The 22,730-nt window shown below is 40.3% G+C and overlaps 1 protein-coding gene across 4 annotated transcripts in view; it reads right to left on the bottom strand.

Moving 5' to 3' along the window:
• Positions 1–447: 447 nt before the first annotated feature.
• LOC306839504 (uncharacterized protein) overlaps positions 448–22,730 on the bottom strand; it is a 106,631-nt gene continuing 84,348 nt past the window's right edge. For 3 of the 4 annotated variants that reach the window (XR_013781206.1, XR_013781207.1, XM_079368242.1), the window contains 2 exons: positions 15,067–15,153; positions 14,722–14,756 (listed from right to left, as the gene is read on the bottom strand). Coding sequence is in view for 2 of the 4 variants with exons in the window: in XM_079368242.1 (XP_079224368.1) it covers positions 14,749–14,756; positions 15,067–15,153 (95 nt within the window). In the remaining 2 variants the exon portion in view is untranslated. Of the gene's footprint in view, positions 1,648–14,721; positions 14,757–15,066; positions 15,154–22,730 lie in introns of those variants that run through there. The other variant, XM_079368243.1, reaches the window with a different exon arrangement.

Genomic DNA, 22,730 nt, shown 5'->3' with positions numbered 1-22,730 from the left:
GTGCAAAGCTTGGTAAGGTTACATACACTGTCCTCATATTTATCCCTTTAGCTGCCAAAGTTACAGCAAATTCATCCTGACCATGACCCAACCCTCATGGCCCTTATCCAGCGGATCACTGAACTCCCAAACTAAGTCAACCAGAATTCCTGCTTCCAATTATAAACACCTTTGAAAAGATCTGAGTGGATAGGTGTGAGTACTCAGACACTCCGTATTGTGAGGACTCTTTTAAACCGATCACAACCTGTTCATCACGCTGCTCTGACATGTTGGACGAAAAGATAACGTTGAAGGACTAAAACTGGAAGAGAACTCGTCAGGCACTCAGCATCGCAGTGTAAAACCACTGCTGTCAATTCTTTGCACCACTCGTGAAAGTTGAAGTCTTCCTTTATGCGAGCGGTGAAACATTCAGCGTCATCAAACTATTCAAACTGATATTTTTTGCACCGATGCATTGGTTTAACTCTGTATCGGCCTAGAACGGCTCTTTTGCCTTAAATCATGTCACTGCTGATTCAGAGAATACGTTCATTGTGCAGACGAAGTCACCTGTTGGACTAACTCTGTTTTTATTGTCAAACATGAGAGCAAATGGTCACCACTGTGAGAGTCTGACATCACAAGAAGCCATAAATTGCTTTTCACCTTTAAACACAACCTCAAGAAACACCTCGTGAGCTCGTATACGTCTTCCTGATCTATGTCTTTACTTTATTATGTTATTACTATCTTTCACCCTGTACGTGTAACGTCTCTCCCTACCTCTCAATATTACGGAAAACCTTCAAACAAAACTGTACTTGCTACATGGGATCTCCTACTATTTGTTGTATGGATGAGATGCATGTAGTGTATTATGTGTTGGCCACAGACCCTCTTTATGTTTTTGTTTGTCACGAGCCCTTAGCATAAGCTTCAGGTAGCTTCTTTGGGGACCAGTTCACATACACATACTTTCTTACCTTGTCTCAAATGTCCAAATGTTAACAAAGATGTATGTATGTAGGTGAATAAAAAATCAGATCAAATCAAAAATGTTTATCAGAATTGGCTAAATTATCATTGCAATCAGAATTTTCCGATCGGTGCTTCTTTAACATTTGTTTTGTTTGTTTTATCGAAACCCACTGTGGGAAATTGATGCTGTGAAAAGTCTGTGAAATGTTGTGTTCAAACAATAAAATGGTCTGAAATATTAACTATGTATGGACATCTCGTGAAAAAAAGGATTAAGCATGCATCAAAGAATGAGGAGAGGGAGAGAAGGGGGCGGAATAGGAAGGACCAGCAGCAAGCATATGAAGGAGAAATGTTCTCATTGCCTTGTTTCAGGCACACAAAGGGTTAACAGTTGGACTGCGCACCTCTGATGGGAGACACGTCCCCCCAGCAGATGGGAGAAAAGTTTGACACTGACGCAAAGGAGAAAAACAACAAAGTCAGGAGGTGAAAAATGGAGGCGTCACAGAGATACATCATCATCCACCTCTCTGACACTCTGTAGGTTCTGACCTTACAGGCGGCTGGGATGTCAGAGCCGAGTGCCAGACCTTCCCTGGTCCAAGAGCAGGCGCGGACGATTTCAAAAACAGGCCGTCTGATCTTCCCACAGACAGCACAGTGAAGAGGCAGCGGGTCAAACTGAAAACGTGAGGTGTGAGATAAACAGATTCAGCATCAGAAAGAGAGGAATTTACTAAAATATTGAAAAATACACTTTTTTTTTTTTTTTAATGCAATTTCCTAAAAACTCTGGAGTTTTTTGTTCTGAAACAACCGGACACCCTCAATAGGTTTGAGAAGAGTTCTCTAGTAAGCCTCCCTATAATGTCACAACTGTACTTTTTGTGTGGTGTCCGCTCTCACAGGTTATCTCACAGTTACATTAATTCTGCTGCTCTCCACAAAGTCCAATTTAAAATCGGAGACTGCGAATAGGAATATCATTAGAACTGTACTAAAATATATTATTGACCTTTCCAGGGTTGTGTGAGTGGACATCAAACCCAACTTTTTTTTTAAAGTCTCACCTTTTGTAGAGTGCTATTAACATATGCTATTCTCAATAAATTATCTTGTAAAAAAAATTAAGCACAACTCTAGAATTTTATGAGCCTGTAAAGGTGAAGGCCATGCATATTAAGTTGTTCATGCACGGTGAACTTTTGAAGGTATGCTACAATAGGTTATATAATGAATTTCTGCAGGGATCCCCCAGCAGCATATTCTCAGCATTCTCCTCATGCTTGAAGGGTGATAGTAGCTCGTTCAGAAGAATGTGAAATTGAGCACTGTAGGATTATTAGCCAAGAAACAGACTAAGATAACTAAGACCGAGGTAACGCTCTGTTGTAAAGAAACATGTTGGACAAATAAGAACGCAGATAATTCAATTGTTGTCACATCTTGTCAGACGCTCATTAGTTATAAGTGACTTCTAAAAGTTGAACTGGTTCCGACAGGAGTGCGCACACTTTTTTCTGATTGTTTTAGCAAAAAAAATTAAAAATTAAAAAATCAGATTTTTACCAAACACCAGATTTTTGACATTTTGTTTTTAAAGGGGCTTTAGTGTCCTTTATTTGAGCGATGGGACAAATGATAATGTCAGAGATCAGGGAGAGAGAAAGTAGGGAATGACATGCAGCAAAGACGCCACGTCAGATTCAAACCCATGCTTTTCCACCTCGAGCCTAAAACCACCGTACATGAGTCGAACAAACCAACCGCTCTGCCCCTGGTGCCATGCCAACCTTTAAAGAAAACGTTTATTGCAAGTTGCAGTTTGAGAATATTTCGGTTTAATAAAATAGAAACTTAGCAAACTGTCTAATGAAGCTTTTTATAGTGTGAGTGGGCTGCTTGACAAGTGGCATCATGTCCTGTCCATTCTAGCGTCCTCATGCATTCACTGTGCAGCCACAATAAATGGCTGTCTATATGCTCAAATGAGAATCTGTTTATTATACTGTATGTACTATTGTTTTTGTTAATTAAGGTACAGTTTGTGTACACCAGGGTGATCTGTTCAATTAAAAAAAAAAAAAAAAAAGACGCCTAGTGGACATTGCAAGGTCACATTCAATGTATCACAGTATGGTTTAACTGCACAGATAGTTAACATCTGATTACGTTACATCATCAGTTAAAATGAAAATAGAAATAAAAATTATTAAACAGTTGGTACATTTTTAAGTCAAAACTTCAATCAGAAGAATTAAGGAACACAAGAGCCGTTTATTTAAAGGTCTCTCACAGCACACTTATTTTACCAATCTGAACATCATATACAATCGATTTCATTCAAATGTAGGAAAATAATCTGGCTGCTAACAGAATGGAGGTGTTTGCTCAGAGCCTTGACCACACTGAGGTTGTTTACCGGATGTAATCATCTGGTTTACTGATGGAGTTAATTTAAACGTGCACGACATCCTCTGAGTGCAGGAGAATGCAAAATCATTTTGCTCCATTTCTTGTGATAATTGCTTTCAGAGGCATGTTTTCGTGTCTCATCATCGCTGCGTTTTCTCATCCTTTTTTTTTTTTTTAATTCGAGGAAGGTCAGGTTTGAAGCTGAAGCCTCGATTTACTTAATCAAACTCTTAAACCCAGCTAACATGTAACGAGGTGATTATGATGATTGAAGTGTGATGTGTCGATCTTTCTCAGTTTACTGCTCAACTTAATCATTATTTTTAAAGCCTGGGACAAAGTGCACCAGTCCTAAAAATACTGCCACACAAAGTGTATACGTTTCCCTATTTAAAAGCATCAAGTGCAGTTTGTTTTAAAGTGCACAGTGTACCAACAGACCACAGGCTTCTGTTCTCTTTGCAGTGACACCCTGTTGTGATTTTCATTTGAGTCCCAGTGTGAAATACTTGTTAATGTTATAAGCTTCTTCTCTCTCTCTCTCTCTCTCTCTCTCTCTCTCTCTCTCTCATAAATGTTTTTTCTCTTAACTCTGCGGACAGATGTTGTATTAACTGTCTCATTACACAACTTTTGCACACTCCTGCTAATAAAGATGTTTTTACCCACTAAGTATTTTTTGGAACTTCCTATTCGGGATTCTTTTAAAGATCTATTTTTGTACTTTTCGTGCCTTTATTAGAGGTGTAGGACAAAGGATAGAGACAGAAATCAGGGAGCAAGGATTGACATGGGAAAGGAGCCACAGGTTGGATTTAAATGTGGGCCCCACACTTTTAGGACTATAGCCTCCATATATGGATTGCAAATTGCAATTGGACCATAGAGGTGAAAGGTGATGCATCATTTATGTCGAGTAATCTGAACATTTGTAACCCTTTTGGATGGAGAAGTCAGCAATTTTGATTACTCTTTCATTCAATGCTAAGAACTCTTCTATCAAGTTGTCGAACAAATACTGTATGTCTCTTATGTTTGGGTCCCTGGTGACTTCTTTTAGTGAGCAGGTGTTTGAGGTGGATTATGAGTCTGTGGTTGTTGTTTTGTTTTTACTTCGGACAAGTGGCTCTGCTTTATGAGTCCTGTGTGTGGTGAAGTTCAGGTACTGTACCTTTAACAAAATGTATTTTACAACAAAACTACCTAACTATAGGTCGAACTCATACTAAACGTTTTGAGTGTCTAAAAATACCTACAGCCTGACAGTTGAATCGGCCAGCCAATAACATCAGCCAATATAAGAACAGAATCCAGTGACTATTGGTATCTGTTCATTTTTGTGCAGATATTACTCGATTTACAGCATTTCATTGTTGTAGCCTTTGTCTTTCTGAGTTTACAGAGATTACAACAAGCATCACTCCAACCATCTTGTCTTATATATATTTTCCACGAGTATTGGATCAATGCATTACAGTTGTATATTTAAATCTCTATACATCCAGATAAAATAAAAAAGATATCGTTCAATATATTGGTGTCTGATTTGTCCTCTTCCTAATATCGATCCCAAAATGTCGATATCGGTCGGGCTCTAGAAAGAACCAAACATTTTAAATCACGCTTAGTGTGCGCTAAGGCAGGGATAAAGTAGAGAAAGAAAAAAGGAAACATAAACAATAAATAGTATGCAGAAACTTTATCTGAACATGTTTTCACATTATGTTGATTAAAACGAGACAGTTTGACTCTTCTCTCCGTTTTTTTAAGAAAGCTTTTTGTCGTTTCATATTTAATGACTTCAAGTCAGAGTTGTTCGTTCTTTCACTTGGACAATAAAGAAAACTTTATTCCTAACATTACTTTTTATTTTTGTTTCTTTTTGTTACTTTACCATCATACTCTTCATGCAGATATCGACACAGCTGCAAAAAGAAAGAATAGTCAAAAGAAAAGCTGTGAACTGCGAATGATCCCAATGAAAATGAACAGTAACAGTAACAATGGACTGATTCATCTCATATGATAACCTTTTAGAAAAAAAACTAGTAGTTGTGTTTACAATAATAGAAGGCCCAGTTAAAGTGTGTAACACTTTTATAACTTATGTCATTTCTTTTTACTTAACATTTAAAGCTTATTGTGTATATAATGAGAGGAGGTGAAATTTGGGATCCCATTCTTTCTTTTCTTGTAAAAGAAATTCCTCAAACCACTAGCCTGCAGGGTTCAGATAGTCACTACTTTCATTGTGGACACCTCTCACATAGTGTTAATATCCAATCATATTGTCTGAATGTTTGGGTCCTCAGCATATTTCCAATATTTCATGAGATCCAGCTGCTCTGTGCCAAGCAGGTCCAGGAAACTTGAGCAGGAAAAAGATTCTGATGTTTTAGTGCTTGAAGTGCATTATCTGTGCATATCCATCATGTTTTACGTATCTGCTCACTGCTCCGCTTTTAGGCCATTACTAGTTCGAAGATCCTGCAGAAGAAGAAGCACTCGTTCTCCTCTTCCTTCCTCAACAGTTCAGTTTTTCCACAGTCACATATTTTCCACGTCACACTGCCTACTCCTACCAGCTCCGAACACAGACAACATCCACACGCGGGTAAGTTTGCACTCTGGAATCCGCCCAGACAGCTGAATGATCAACACAACACAAGCAGCCAACATTTCTGCGTACTTGACCTCGTCTCAACAAGTCCAACCGACACCAATATTGCCTTCTGTTGCCACTCAAGTCCTGACAGCTGACTGGACACGGAGAGAAAGTTTGGTTCTTTTTCCTCTCTCTTCTCTATCTCACTCTTACAACTAAAAACAACTTAAACCCCCCCCCCCCCCAAAAAAAACAAGCAAAACCAATGCACCGGAGGAGAAAAACGACACACAACAATGGCGTCTACCAATAGCACTGTCAAACAACGCCATCTCTCTCGGATGTTAAAAGCTTTAAGAGCTGAGGCCTCGGTGACACCCGTAGCCTCTGGATGTCAAAGATGGTTGAAGACTTGAGAGCAGGCCCTCTGTTTTAAAAATACTACGTGTGGGTGTGTGTGCGCACGTCTCCAAGCAGCAAAAGTGACATTTGAGGGGCACTTTACAGAAGCAGCCAGTTGCTGGGGATCTTCTGTATCACCTAAAGAGCCTTTGTCAGTCATTGGAAAGCTGTCACCTTTCGGGGGGCCGATATGGTAGGGGGAGGGGGCCGATATGGTAGGGGGAGCCGGCTGACAGGTAGGAATTAATGAGAGGTGTATGACAGCAGACCTCAGTGCTCTTGTGTATGTGTGTGTGTGTGTGTGTGTGTGTGTGTGTGTGTGTGTGTGTGTGTGCGTGAGTTTGAGAGTGGAGGTCCTTTGTCTCAAGAGGATGAACCACCTTCTTTGTCATCCAGGAGCAGGTAGAATAGGTAAAGTGATGTAGGGAGACAAGAAGCAGACTCATAAGATTCATCAGTGTTTATCTAGAAGGAGGTATTATGACCCAAAAGTCCGGATTTTGCAGCAGCTTTTTTTTACAAAAACAAACAATGGGAATGAGTGTGTTTTGGGATAGTTATTTTATTTTATTTTTTTCCCAGTGACATTTTTGGGATATGAAACCTTTGAAGAGGAGACGCCAATATAGCACCTGAACGTTTTTTTTTTTTCCCCCAAAGGTCAGTGATGATGATAAACCTTGTTTTGTGTAATTTTTACACAAACATTTTTATTTTCTGTTAACTTATGTTATTTCGTAGAATGATCAAAGCCCAAGAATTTTGTAATCTTGTAGCTATAACAGCCCCGGCCTTTCATGGCAGCAGCCATTCTGACGTGTTTTATAGTTAGAAACACCTGATACTACGTGAAAGACTGCTGCATATGGAAGTTGAAACTGCTAATGAAAGCTGCCATGCTGTTGTAGTATGGGCTGCTGCGATCAAAACATCAGGTTATTCTTGGAACATTAAATGTTGGTAAAGAGCAGTTTGTTTTTTATGGTGGAGTCGCAGAAAGAATCACTCCCATGATTCACTTCACAGACTTAAACAACATAATCAAGACTTACAAACATGATATTGAATTTTGATTTTATGATGAATTGTTTGATTTGGTGGCAAAGCGAAAGCACCACATTATAGGCAGCCCCTCGCAGCAGTACCGACCCACTATTCTGATAATAAACACCTGAGCACACATTCAGTTCAGGAAGCAATCAGCCAACAGGTTTTCACCTCTGATCACCTCTACTACACGAGACCACGGGTACAAATCCTGGCACAACAATTGAAGAGGCTCTTCAAACATGGTGCCAAATTACATTCTCTTTGACCAACATGTGTGTGTATGCCTGCTTTTGTTTTTGTGTGTGTGTGTGTGTGTGTGTGTGTGTGTGTGTGTGTGTCTGTGTGTGTGTGAGTGCGTGCATGCTGATGTAATAATCTGTGTTCCCTTCCACATTACACCGTCCTCCATTGCAGTAAATGAGTTCTGTCAATGTTTCTGCATCTCAATTACACAACAGGAGTAGAAGGCAGCGGTGTGGCGGAGGACGAGGACGAGGAGGAGGAGGAGGAGGAGGGAGAGGAGAAGCTCATCAATATGAGCAGAGGGATCAAAGGCTCGGGCAGCCACACAGTGACTTATTCAAACCCAGGAGAATGGCATCACCATAAATTTACTAATCTGTGTCGGGTTTTTTTAAAATGTAAGGCACCGTCCAACAACTCCCCACAACGGATGGACCTTCACTGAAAACGATTTTTTAAAAATTTGTTTTGAAATATAGGCAATTCTTACATGTACTGTTTAAAAAGGACACATTCAGTGAAATGCAAAATCTGCAATTAACATGTTGGGCACTACAAGCCAGAGACTCTGGATCCCCGTCGACTCTTTTTGTAAGTTGCACATGCACATTCGCTCCTCATCAATACAAGAGAAGGGAGCTTCGATTGGTGCAGGAAAAATGCACTCCTGAATACGTCCTTTTAACCAATAAAGCACGAGCCATGCAGTGTCACTGGATCAGAGCACTGACTGTTTATAAACATAGATCAGAGCAGCAGACTAGACTAGCATGAGTCAGCCATTTTGAAAGTTCGTCTCCACAGAATTCAGGAAACATGTATGTAAATAGATATGCATATTACTTTACCAGTTAAGTATGTTTGAATGTTAAAGAGTTAAAGTTAACACAATGCTAATGTCTCCCAGTAAATGGCATTTTGCAGTCTGTGTCAGTATCAAGCTAACAAACTAAGACATACATTCTGGTCCATCTGTGATAAACTGTGCCTCTCCCTGAAGAACAAGGCACCAGACCCCACTGTCCTAAAACTACTAAATGGCTACTTTGGCCACTCAGGGATGTGACTGATATACACAGAAGAAAGCTACTATCACTGGTGAACAATCACCCAATTTAAGCTTTTCACTACATCCTTCACTGCATAGCTGTTGAATAGATTCAGGAGAACACAAAGCTTGTTTGAATGCAGATTTTCCAACAGGGTTTTAAATGCTTGCCAAACATCTTGGCTGAATTGACTTCGCTCTAGGTTCACAGAGATCTGCGGCACTGTTGAATAGTTTCCTTGTTATTAACATACAGAAATAAACGCTTAGAAAATATTCCTCTGTAAATCTGAAAACCAAAGTCAGAAGGTCTCAGAAGCAAACCCAAGGACAAGTAAATCTGAACGAGAGTAAAAGGTGTTGAGACGTGCGAGTGCGTGTTCTGTTTGGTGTGTAAGTAAATTCTGATCGGAAGATGTTGATTTAAATAACTGACTCTCTAAGGAGCTGACATAAAACTGGGAAAAGAAGAAAGAGACGGAAGAAGAAAAACACACACACACACACACACACACACACAGCCTTCACCGAGTGAGTTTATCAGCTTGGCACCTGCTACTGGAACATTCTTGATGAACCAAAGGTTGTCTTCATTAAGCGCATTAATATTCATGACGCATGGTAATTTTGACACGGAAAAGGTCTTGGTAACCTTTTCGCGTGTGAGGAAATTTTTTTACTTCTCAAGGAAATTACAGTCCGGCAATGACTTAATTAATGCTCGCTTTCTTGGCCACGGTTTGAGGGCCTGTCAGTTTGGTGCAGCGCTGGCTGTCAGGCACGCCGAGGGCTCGGAGAGAAGGATTGAAGGGGAGGAAAAGACAGGAGAGGAGAAGAGAGAGGAGAGGTGGAAAGAGAGCACACAGATGAAGTCAACACGCACTCATTTTACCCAGAAAACATGATAATAGGTTTGCCTTTTGAATCTGCTTTTCCCCCCCTCACATTTATCGGACCTTTTTCCACACTATTTTTTTTTTTTTGATTGATATGAAGAAGTTTTGACCAACGTCGATCGGAAATAATCTGTGTATTTTTTTCTCTCTTTGAAACCAAGATTAAACATATTCCATATATGGTCGTGTTGCCGTTTGCACTGCAAATAATCGATCACATCTGATGTCTTTCTTTCATTTTAAACAATGCTGCCTTGTTGCAGTAACGCTGACAATAGTTGACAATTTTACAACAATATCTGTGTTCAATTTCTCTTTTAACTATTTTGACCACCCAGAAACACATATTTACACGTCACACACACTAGTTTCCAACACAGTGAATCATGGCCCATCCTGCTCCACCATTGGGCAGTAAAAAATGTGAACATAAGGCAGCATTTCCTTTATCATGTCCCATAAAAATAGCAATTTGCCCAAGCCCTTGTAGCACAATATGGAAGGCGGTGTGTTTGGATGATAATGTTGGGATGACAGATCGTTCCATACAGGGAGGTTTCTCTGCTGTCTGCCTGCCCAGCGCAATAAATCGCACAAGGCAGACCAAAGACAGAGAGAGAGAGAGAGAGAGAGAGAGAGAGAGAGAGAGAGAGAGAGAGAGAGAGAGAGAGAGAGAGAGAGAGAGAGAGAGAGAGAGAGAGAGAGAGAGAGAGAGAGAGAGAGAGAGAGAGAGAGAGAGAGAGAGAGAGAGAGAGAGAGAGAGAGAGAGAGAGAGAGAGAGAGAGAGAGAGAGAGAGAGAGAGAGAGAGAGAGAGAGAGAGAGAGAGAGAGAGAGAGAGAGAGAGAGAGAGACGGAGGAAGTAGATGGAAATGAAAGAGGGAGGGTGAAATGAAAGACAATGAGAGAGGATAAGACGAGGTCAGGGATGTTTTAAAGGTTAAATCTACTGACAATCAGTTAAATATGAATATGGACATCAAAACCAAGCCGCACACAAAATTTATGTATAAGCTAGAAAACAGATTGAGTCATAATTAGCTTTTAATGTGATGATTTTATTTTGCCTTAAGCCTTTATTGTCTGATTTACACCTGGAGAGGCTTTTATTTTGTAGGGACTCTTGTAAGAAAGGGATTACTTATAGAAAAGTAACATTACAGGAGGAGGAGAGCTGCGTTGAAAGATTTAGAAGTGAAATGTTAAATGACCTAGCATCCCCCGAAGAGGCAAAGATTGCTGCAGGAACATTTTAATGTTTACGTTTTATCTTAGAAAAAATTGAACGAAAATAACAAAAAATGAAATACAGAAATCTAGTTGAGCTTTCTCTTTTTTGTGATCAGCTTCTACATCTTTTTTTTTTCTCTGCACACCAATAAGATCTTGAGCTCAACATTTAAGCAGTAACTATGCAAAAAAGTCTCATTTTGTATTTCACATGACAAAATGTAGATTTTTATAGGTGAACATATGAAACCCGTAGACATGCTATTACATACTGTAGTTGATCACTTGCATTGTTTAGGTGACATGATTACTTTGTCACTCTGTAAATATTTCACTCATCCCTGATTAAATTAATGCATCTCAAACAAATGCCTAAAGGGCTCCGGTGTGCATGCATGGATGTGACAGTTTGTTGAATATGTAAATGTAGTTGAGTCAGATCCTGAGACTGATAAAGTAGCTCTGTTGATGTGTGTGTGTGTGTGTGTGTTACTTTTTTTTTTTTTTTTACACTCAGGATGTTTGTGTGTGTCGTTGCTGCTGTGCTTTGTTGCTTTGATCACGCTCACTCGACTCATTGCTCACTGCACAAACCTGCCTCAAGGAGTGTGTGTGTGTGTGTGTGTGTGTGTGTGTGTGTGTGTGTCTGTGTCCTAACTACGTCCCTCCAAAATTTAGTTTTTTCTTGCCATCCCTACAGACAAAAAGTTAATTTTTCAACTTAAGCTGCTGTTCTCTTTAAGTCGTCCTTTTTACAAATAGTGAACGAGTACAGTATGTTTTTGTAAATGTTGCATTTAGATTTACAGTCTTAATGTAGATGATATCATTTCATTATTGTATAATTTAGTACGGTTTCAGAAAACATTGGTTTCAGACTTCTCAAACAGTGAAAGCCGTGGGCCCCATATCTATTGAGGGTATAGTAAAATAAAATTATAGCAATTTATTTTCCAGGATATATTAATATTTAACTATTGTAGGCTGAGAGATTAGAATCAGATGATACACAAGACTTCTGCAAGCTGATGACATTTGTTGGAGTACGAGCCACCATCACAGTGAACAACAGCTACGAGAGTAGAAATGATGAATGAAGAAAGAGTGGCAGAATTTTTCAGAACAGCAGAGGCGTCTGTTACTACAGACTGTTGGACAGCTCGCTCCACAAAGTCATATGTTACCATCACTTGTCATTTCATTCAGGACTGGGACTGGACAACTGCATCGCTTTAGACACACAGTACTGACCATCGACACGCCACAGAAAACATAGCCGACCGCCAGGAGGTCCATGTCACATTTACCCAAGTACACACAGATGGCAGGGGCCGCTATGTTAAGTACCCAACTGCCCATCAGTATAATTCCATTCACCTGCATCCATACTCCCATAAAGGAACCAACCCAATCTTCCCTTGCCCAAGGACACTTCAACCAGGAATGACCAAATCTACCACTGAGCCAAAGGTAATGATAACAGTTTTAGTACACCTCTAACTGTGCCATATGTGGATGAGATAAGAGAAGATAATCCTTTATTCATCTCGCAAACAGAGAAATTTACAGGGTCGCAGCAGCCAAGCAGGATAGCAGAAGAAAATAACAGTGCAACATTAAATTAGATAAAAATGTAAAAATGTAAGAAAAAAATAAAATACGTAGATAATACAAGTGAATAAGTCACCAACCAAGGTCTAGTTGCTTTTTTATTTCTATTTTTTAAACTTACACAATATTATTATTTTTTGTACGTTTCATTACCTCCCCAACATCTCTGTTTGTGTTATGGTAGGAGGCCTGGGTCATTCCTAAAGAACTGCTGTATAATACCAAATAGGTTTGTGCCTTATGTTTCTGTCGCAAATGTAGTTTTACACTTTTATTTGATCTTAATGAGGACGCAATTTGATGGCAATCAAGGTCTGTCATTTCTACTGTCCAGCCAAAGAACAAAATAAACTGGATGCATGTCTTTGCAAACAGGCCATGAGAACCTGCAATATAGCACATAAAGATGCACATTAAGAAAATAAGGAATCTGACGAAATAAATGTCCTCTTTTTTTGCATCGTGGCCGGTCGTTGTCTCCACCTCATCCACTTCTATGTCGTATCACCATGCTGTATTGTGCGTCTTTACAAACGTACTGTAGATACCAATGCTTCCAGAACGAGCGAAGGACTTTGTTTACTCTCCAACCACCAAATAGAGGAAGTACTTAATGAGGCAGAGCTTCAGCCTCAGCAGCCCATTTAAACACGCAGCATCAACTGTTATGACTGTCCTAAAACGGAACGGCCCACAAACACTTACATTTACTGTTTGTGAGTCAGATTCGGTACATTAGTTTCACAGTTACAGGCCTTTGATGACAAATAACACCGAATGACAAGTGCAGAATCTGCCTTTGTGCCTTTTTCAAACATGATGCTCAACCCTTCATCTGTCCTGCCGACTGTCTACATCCCCCCTCTCTGTCCTGTGTATCTGTCTCACATTAGGTAGATAGTTGCTGGTCTCATCTGTATCATGTCTCCCACCGTCCCCACAGGAGCGCCACACAGTTGCTTGCTTAAGGATTCAGGAGCCACAGCCCCGTCCTGCTCACCCATCCCATGGATCAAACTGACACTTGGTCAGCATCAGCACATTATGAACTATGGCCACCTGCCACCGCAGACACATTGTTCCCTCTGTAGTAATGTGAAGAATATAGAGGGGACCGGCGCACTCGGCCCGATGACAGCTTATTCTCTCTCTTATCTCCTCCGTGGTGTGTGAAAAGTGGACGGTAGGACTGCGGAGACGCGAGGGAGTGGATCATCCTACTGGCATCTTTCGTGTATCCTCACCTTTGCTCAGAATTCAATGTTTCGACTGGAGCTGAGGTCAGTTTGTTTGTGCTGTCCTTTAACAATCCTCTGTGAAAGCAGATCCTGGGATGAACCTTTCACATAAACATCAGTCATCTTAAAAGTAAGCCAGTGTAAATTCTTTGTTTCAGTTTAATCTTGGATATTATTTTATTTGTATGTGTCATTGCAATCTCTTATCACAAGGCTTTGTTGAACTCAATTCTGATTGGTCAATGAAGGCATGCCTGCTGCTTCCCTATGATAGGCTGTTGCTAAAAGAATAGACCACTGCTGGGGACGCAGCTGTAAAAACAGACTCTGGGGTCCAACTCTAATCCTAATACTAATCTTTTCTCATGAAAAAAAAAAAAATCTTATAAATTTGCCATAGGTTTCCTAGGAAAATGTGAAAAATAAATGAAGAACAGCAGAGAAAAAAGGAAGAAGCCACAACAAACCAGAAAAAAAAAACACAGCTATAACAGATGAAATTACAGAGAAATCGTCGTAATGTAAGAGTTTTACCACATACAGACATTCATCAGCCAGGTGGCCCAGCCAAATCCACAGCCACTGAAGTATACTGCCATCATGTGAAACCCCCCTACCATAGGGGCGCCTGTGCTGTAGAGACACAGTCTGTCATCTCTCATTCGGAAAGTCTGGAGTTCCAATACCCAGGTCTGCAGCCATATGTAGATGTGTCCTTGAAGACACTGTACCCCAAATTGCTCTCACCAACCTAATATCAATATGGTATGAACGACCCTCATCGTTCAACCAAATATCCCATATAAATACTAGTAAATAGAACATCATTGTACCTGGTTTTCATGCGCAGTCCTTTACTTGTTTCACTTTGTTGTCAGTGAAAAATAATCCTTGAACCAGAAGCTTATCAGTCCATTTGGAGAAAGCCTTTCTGGGGGGAAATACTAGATATTTATAAAGATGTAATTTACTATGCAATATACAGGAACAGTAACATTCAAGTAAGGGCACACACCTTCAAGAAGAAGTGGTCCACCTCATTTAACCTAATGTACTGTAAAGTAAGGCAAAAACTTGGAAGTAAGAAATTGTAACACTGCTGTACCTTGAATATCCTGAACAAACTTCTGTTGGATTTTCATCATAATGATGCAATCTCCAGTGAAACAGATGTAAAAAATGACCTAATTTCCAAAGATGAATCGGACCAACACAGATACAATCAATTTCTCTATTTTCTATCTTAGAAAAGGCGCACACACAGTTGGTGAACCAGATAAAAAAAATAAAAAAATAAATCTACCTCTGCTATAACAAAAAAAAGAAAAGAAAAAAAAGGAGAGGTTTTCTGGATTTGGACTCACCAAAGCTCCACTGTTGGATGTCTCCCCGCTCTCCAGATCCCAGATTCAATTGACACCCTTCATGTTTGACCAGGTGGCACCCATCCACTGAATAATGAAACAGGTGATTAAAGTGACTGATGTCCGGCCATCTATTCTCCCAGGTCTGCTCTTTAATGCCGCCATTAAGCTCTTGTGGCTAAACTTAGCTCATCAAATGGCCTCATTTATGGTGAACTGGTAGTGAACAGTATATAGAGCTGAGATTGAGGAGTACTTCACATCATCCACATTTGGATTTAGTCCTACAAATTAATCTGACAGTGACACTGGAGCATGTTGTTGGACACTAGAGACAGAGAATCGAGTCTCCTAATGTACACCACAGCTTTTGCCCACTGGCAGTTTGGTGTTATACGTTTCTGTTTTCATGAGCATTTAGTTTTTAAAAGTACCGGACAATTTTGGAACCCGTCAGCTGTCGATGGATGATGACAGCCTCTGCGAGTGATGCTAAACTTCTCAGGGTCTCTGGTGAATCCAGCGGTTGACAACAAAGGACTTCTAGTCCTTTCCAAGAGTTGCCTTCGTTTACAGTCTGAAAGGAAACACTTGCATGCAGATGTCTGGTTTGAATGAAGTGTTTCTTGGAGAACAGTCAATGTCTGTTCAAAGCTTGTGGACAATACTGTTGGAACTACAAACGGAACCTAAGACACTTCTGTTCTTACATAATCCGGCCCGAAATGCAGAATCTGGAAAAAGAGACAAAGGACAATAGACGATGAGGTTTCACAGCCCTCTATGGTGTCCTGATATCATAGACACATTCTTGAAATGGAAGCTCATCGGCTTGTTTCGCCTGTGATTCAGAAAACCCAGAGTGGGCTGCAAGTATGTAAAAAAGTGCATTTTCTTTTGTTGAATAAGTTAGATGTTTAGTTTATTAAGGACAAGAATGATCTGAAAAACACTTCAATATCACTGCACAATTTCTTCTTTTAGACATGCTAACCTATCAGACCTCTTCTAATGTGGTCTTCGGGGCGTGGGCTGCTGCCACACAGTGACATTACCGTCACCTGGCATGTCAGTTCTGTCCATCAAACGAGGAGCCTAAGTGGAGAGGGGGACCCAAACGTGTCACTAACACTCAGGTATTACAGACTGCTAAATGTGCTAATGGCCTAGCTAATGCAGTGGAATCCACCGGTGAGTTGACCACACATGCACACAGCACGACCGCAATGAAGGCATGCCCACATTACCTCTTACTGTGTCGCTCAGTCACAGCTGAGGTACACGGATATTCACTCAGACGTTCACACACAAAGTGGGCAAAGAAATGAAGTCACTGATATGAGACACGACCAATCAAGCACCCCGTCAGTCAGAGGAACAAATACACACTCAGACATGTGAAAAAGTGGAAAAGTTATCCATTTAGTCTAAAGGTTAGTCTTATGTTTTAGCCTCTAATAAAAACGCTTGACAAAAAAAAGAAAGTAAACTTCTTCATTGAAGATCGGATCTCATTTCTTGTAAACAACCTGGAAGATTTGATCGAAACCAGTCGTTTGAATCCATGAATTCAGATTCTACTTTTGAAAATCAGGGCCATGATCTTTACGTTCTTTAGGAAATAACCACTGAACTGTGTATAAAGTTAGAGTAATTTTTACATTGTGTTTCTACTTAAGTTCAAAAATTAATTTCATTAAACCAGTTTGTTTAACAGAAAGATATCAATCAACCAACCAACCAACCAACCGACCAATCATCTAATCAACTAATCAGTAATTAACATTACAATCTGAGTTTTGGACTGCTGGTTGTACCAGTTTATCACTAAGAATCTTCTTAACATGTGCGAGAAAAGTGAGATGATATTGATCGATGTGTATTTTTCAATACACTTGTCTTAAATTATTTGCCCTTATGGTCATAAATCCAGAAAGGCTTGATAACACAAATCGATATTTTCTATGTTGCCATTACAAAAGGAAGCAAGTGGTTTCCGCAAAAAGCAAGGAAAACCACAGTTCATGCACTAATTACAGTTCAAAACCGAAAACAGAGGTTAAGTCCTGTCTCAGCGAATAGACAGCCCATGCTGCTGTGTGTCTAAATCCAGCTCATTCTCGGTCAGCTCGCCTGGTTAAGTGAAGATGAAGAGAACCCTGCCACGTCGTGAAGATCAAGACTTGACATCTGTGTATTTGTAACAAGGCTCTACCTTCGGCATCTCTCAGTGGGACACCGCACACTCCTGTGGAAAGACGCTAACACTGACGCAAGGCTTTGAAAGTAGCAATTAGCACTCCTGGTGGTCGACACTGTTGGTTTTTTCTCTCCTTTTACCTTCCCGAGTCTCTTCTTTAACTCCCCCCTGGGAATAGCTGTTAAGGGATACAATTAATTTTTTGACACAAAAATGAAAGTGTTAATTCACCTGTGATAATTAGAGCTATTCTTACTGCATGTTGATGAATGTAAAAATGCAGTGTTTATTTATTAATTAATTTCCGCCCTGCCATCAGAATCAGAGCTCTCCTAAACGTGTGATCTCAACTAGAGAAAGAAGTCTCAAAGGAAATAGATTATAGACCTGCCTGGCAGTAATGAAACATTGTCAAAAATGTTCAGAAAAGTTACAGCGTCTTCACTTTGATGCTCTTTCATTTTCTTTTCTTTTTCTTTTTTTTGTGTTAAACTTGTCTGGAGAGTTTTTGATGGTGAGGCGGTTAACGATGAAAAAAATGGTGGATTTTCTGAAGAAGAGTTTTATGTTTTTCTTCATGTTGTAAAAACTTGACTGTATGAAAACACGAGACAAGCCGTGCCAGAATTTTGTTTTTCAAAATCAGCTGATAACTATTTTTTCAATAACTGTTTATTGTGCAAAATAAAACAAAACATTCAAATATGAATTACATTTATTTTGTCTGATCAAAATTATCCAACAATTGTTTTTTAGACACAAAGAATTATAACAGTCACGTTGAGATACCTGAACAAGACAAGTTTTGGTCAATCTGTCTAGAAAGTTACTTCTATTGTTAATTCTGTGTCAAAAGCTGTTTTCACATATACTCCTGAAAATATGTAGATTATTTCAGGAGGACTGCATCACGTATGATCCGGGGATTCCCTAAGTCAAAAAACTTCAGCTGCAACGTGTTGGAAGACGCAACATAACAGAATCCACTATACGAGGCTGTAATCAGAATATTTGTCTTTATATTAATGCTATGTGTAGTTTGAAGAAACAACATAAATACCTTCACAGGGATTGTAGCAGTCGTGTGCAGGCAGTCGATGCCCCGTGAACCCTTCACAACCCTTTTTGACTGGCTTGAGGGGAATTCTCAGGATAATATCCTGCTGGGTTCTCATATTTGCTCACTCCGACTAAACGCGGAAAATAAACTACGGGCTGGCGGGAGAAACTCTGGGTAAAGTTTATGGGCTTCTCTGCAAGTGAAGAAGTGTTAAAAAAAAAAAAAAGCTCTATAACGGAGGTATGTTGTGAACAAATTCAGTTATAGGAGCAGGAAAAGTTTGGCCCTTTTCCATCACAGTTCCACGTGGCTGTATTTCTTTTTGTTGTTTCTCCTTGAAACATCAGAGCTTGTAAAACACAAAAAAAAAAAGTAAAGTCATTCAAATCCATTTTTTCTGCAGTTCATTTCAGCTTTGCGTAGCCTTTCATGAGTTCACATTTGTATTTCAGCCGTTTGCCTCACAATCTGACCTTTGGTTTCCCTCTTAAGTCCCTCTAAGTAATGTTTCGGTTGACAGCCGTTTATACTGGAGCATAAAAGCTCCCAAAACCTTCTTTACCCTTCCTGCTCAGCTGACGGATACAGTTATCAACTAGCTGGAGACCTTCGTGGTGCGTTCGGCCGCTGAGGAGCCACTGAAGGTATTTCCCTGAGGTAGTTGGTAGATACCAAAAAATAAGCTAAGAACACGAGACTTGTCTTTATCAAGTGGATAAAGGCATCGTGAAAAGATCGAAGATGACATTAGTAAGAAATAGTCGTTGATTAGAGGTCCACCTGACAGATAGTGACACATTCCTGCAATTTGAAGCATTTCTCTCTTTGAAAAGAGACTAATTAAAAGCCCAAAATGACTGTTTTCAGTTCCATATACTTGTATGGTAACCTATCACCCCATGAAACAGTGGTCTTAAAGCATTTTTGACTCAGTCAGCCAAGACAATCACTGTCCAGCCAGGCCCGTCCCGCTCCATCTTGCCTGGCAGACACATAAAGGCAGCCATCTTAAATCACGTCTCACAGCGCACATCTAATGACTACTGAGCCCCTGCATATTTCAACATTAATTCATTAGAGGCGGGGATTGGGGGGAGGGAGGGAGGACGTGTGGGGGGGGGGGAGTGAAATCAGCGGCAGCGCGGAGAATCCTCGGCGCACTCTGATTAAGGCCGTTATGTTTTATAGAAGCCATTTTTCAATGCCTCCTCTGACAGCACTTGAGGTTATTAAATTGTGGGCTTCAAGGAAAAGAGTGAGAGAGGGAGAGAGAAAGTGAGAGGAAAGAAGAGAGAGAGAGCGAAAGAGAAGGAGGGAAGACAGATGGAAGCAGGAGAGAGAGAGAGAGAAAGAACGATTAACAATAGCGGGGAGACAGGTTGCCAGGTCTCCTTTGGCTGCTGATAAAGTGAACTTCTTGTGATTTGTTTGTGTGCTACCTGTGGTTTCTGGGGTTATCTATATCTCATAGGGAATAGATTAGAATGCGTGTGTGTGTGTGTGTGTGTGTGTGTGTGTGTGTGTGTGTGTGTGTGTGTGTGTGTGTGTGTGTGTGTGAGGGCTGTACTGTACATAGAGTGTGGCTATTTTCTCTCTGTCAGTTGTGATACAAGGATTGAGTAAAGATAAGCAATAGAGGACACTATTATGTCCAGTGAATAACCTTGGATCAGATATCTGGAATGTACCACATGCAGTGCACTTACACAGTGTGTTTAAAGTTACTCTATTATTTCCTTTCTATCCAGCGGCATCGTGGTTTAGCTTTCATATTTTGATTTGGTTGGGATACTTTCAGTTGCCTCTAAAAGGAAATCTCAGGAGTTTTTTTCAGGGGTTTTGAAAGCCCTCATTTGGTGCTTTGCCTCCTTTAGAATCCATTATAGATGTGATGAATTCACCCTCGCCTGACAAAAAAACCCCTCAACTATAACCTTTTATATGTTCCATAAACATAGCTACTGGTTTCACCGAGTTCACCTTGTTACGGTGTGCAGCAGAGCTTCAGGATGGTAAATGGTTATAACTTCATTCATCTTCTTCTTCCTGGCAGGATGAGTCTCCGCAGCCAATCGAAGGGCCAGTCAGGCCCTAGTTTATGAAATACTGCTGAAATAACTCGATGGCCTACCAAAGCAACAGAGTAGTGTTCTCTTCACACTCACAAGCCTCTCTTTGCTTGAATTAATAGGCAGTGGCAGTTCCTCATCAGCCAGTATCTCCTTCACTTTCCAAATGGCTGCTCAGTGCCAGGCTTGTCAAGAAATTGAGTCATCACACCCTGACAGCTGTTGCTTTACTCTCCCACTTTCTCTCTCTCTCTCTCTCTCCTACACACACGCACACACACACACACACACACACTTGAGAGGCATGTATGAATGAATTACATGACATTATATCTAAATGAAAACAAGATGTACAGTGATATGACACATGCTTGTTTGATCTCATGACAAACATTTCTCACAGAGGATATTAATAGCTTGGTTTCAATGGCAACGTTCACTTTATTTATAAACAAAAAGGGAACAGACGCACACCACAGCGTGTACGCACAATTACACGCCGTGATTTATCGTTGCAACAGAAAGTCTGAACCAGGTGTGTGTCCATAACAAACGTGTTGATTTCCACATCTTTATGCTGATGCTCTAAATAACTGACCTCTGAAAAAATGAGCTCCAGTCTGTTATTTGGTCCGACCCGACCAAACAACCGTAACGACACCACTTGTAAAAGGCGGCGCTTCGGTTTGCTTTTTCTCGGCCTCTGGTGCGAAACGTGAACGGAATTCAAGCCGACCCCGATGCAGAATAAATTGCGCCTTTTTTGGACTAAACCAGCTACCGTAGAAAGGGGCCTCTCTATTAATCATTGCTGAACATGTGTTTAAAGACCGCTGGCATGACTGACAGGTCTTTGCGAAATATATCAGGACACCGTAGATGAACGGGCACCTTCTCCTGAACTGTCTTTAAAAGCAGTTTCAGCGACTTCAGTGCATCGACATATTTTTGAGTCGCAGTTACGTCTCATTTTCAAACGTTGTTTGTCTACAGTGATAAAGCCAAACAAATGTAAAGACTGATGACCAAAGCAATAAATCTCTGATGTTTGTCCATTCTGAACTTCGCAAGTGGACAACAGACCAACACAGACCAACCTTGACGTCATTATCAAACAAGCTAACACATTCAGACCAGATGAAAAACAGACATGTATGAACCCTTGGTAATACTTTAACCCTGAACCCCCCCCCCCCTCCCTCTCAACTGCGTCAGTAAAGAGTCCTATTGAGCTTTTCTAACCCTCCCCTGACTCGACCACAAATAAAAACAATACAAAACGTGGCAAGAAAATGAGTGAGAATATTGTCTTGCACTTCCCCATTCCAGAAAAAAAAAAAAACATTACTTTTCAGAAGATGATGGTGAATGTGTTCAACATTTGGTAACCAATTTTCAAAATGTGTGATGTTGTGCACTGCTGTGAATGATACGACTAGAACAAGATACGTGATGACTCATGAGGCGAAAAAACAAAAAAAAACAATGAATCACCTCTCTTGATGATGACAAACATCACCAAAATTCAAACATCCCTATTTATAGTTCACTTCATGGTTGCAGATTTCTAAACAGTGCTCTTCTCCAGTATAAAAGCATCTTCTTTTCCCAGGAGAAATACGGGAATAAAAAATGGTTTCATTCCCTAAACGGGAGCTGGAGCTGCTTTCTGTGTCCCTGAAGTGAAAATATTTAAAAATAAGATTACAGTAAATGGACTCCTGTTGTGTTTGTTTAGTTGCGGGGAAATAACGGTCAGTGAGACTAAGGCCTTGTCCACACGAGTTTTTGTAGAAATGAATATCCTGCCCCCTCCGTCAAGAAAAAAAAACTTAAGTATACAAGGCCTCCTTTTCAGAAAAAACTTCACCCACACTTAACCAAATTAATGCGTTTTTTAAGCACGTTCATAAGCATGCCAGACCTTTAGGTGGCAGTAGTTCCCCAAATCCTATCCAATCAGAGTAAGCTTCTGTCTCTCCACGTCACTTCCTCTAAAGAAATAATATAACTGTAGAAAATAGCAGTCCTTAACGTCGTCCTTCGCCTGTGTTCTTGAACATGGAGCAGTATCTGGGCTTGTCAAAACAAGCAAGAAAAAAGCGCCTGGACAATAAACCAGTCAGGGCATCCATACCGTTTCCCCAATGTAAACACAGGTCGCATATGTGACGTAAGAACATATTTTGTCGCAGGCAGTGACATTTCATAAACTGAGAATTCGCAAATCTTCACTTTGGTTGGAGGTTTTTAAAAGCTTCGTTTTTGATGCCGTAAAATCTGCTTTTCCGTGTGGATGAGAGGCCAAAACGTAGAAAAACATCTTCGTTTTGTG

This window comes from Symphodus melops, assembly GCF_947650265.1.
Source record: "Symphodus melops genome assembly, chromosome: 18".
Lineage (NCBI taxonomy): Eukaryota > Metazoa > Chordata > Actinopteri > Labriformes > Labridae > Symphodus > Symphodus melops.
The sequence above is the reverse complement of the archived record's forward strand: the minus strand, read 5'-3'. Positions and strand labels throughout refer to the sequence as shown.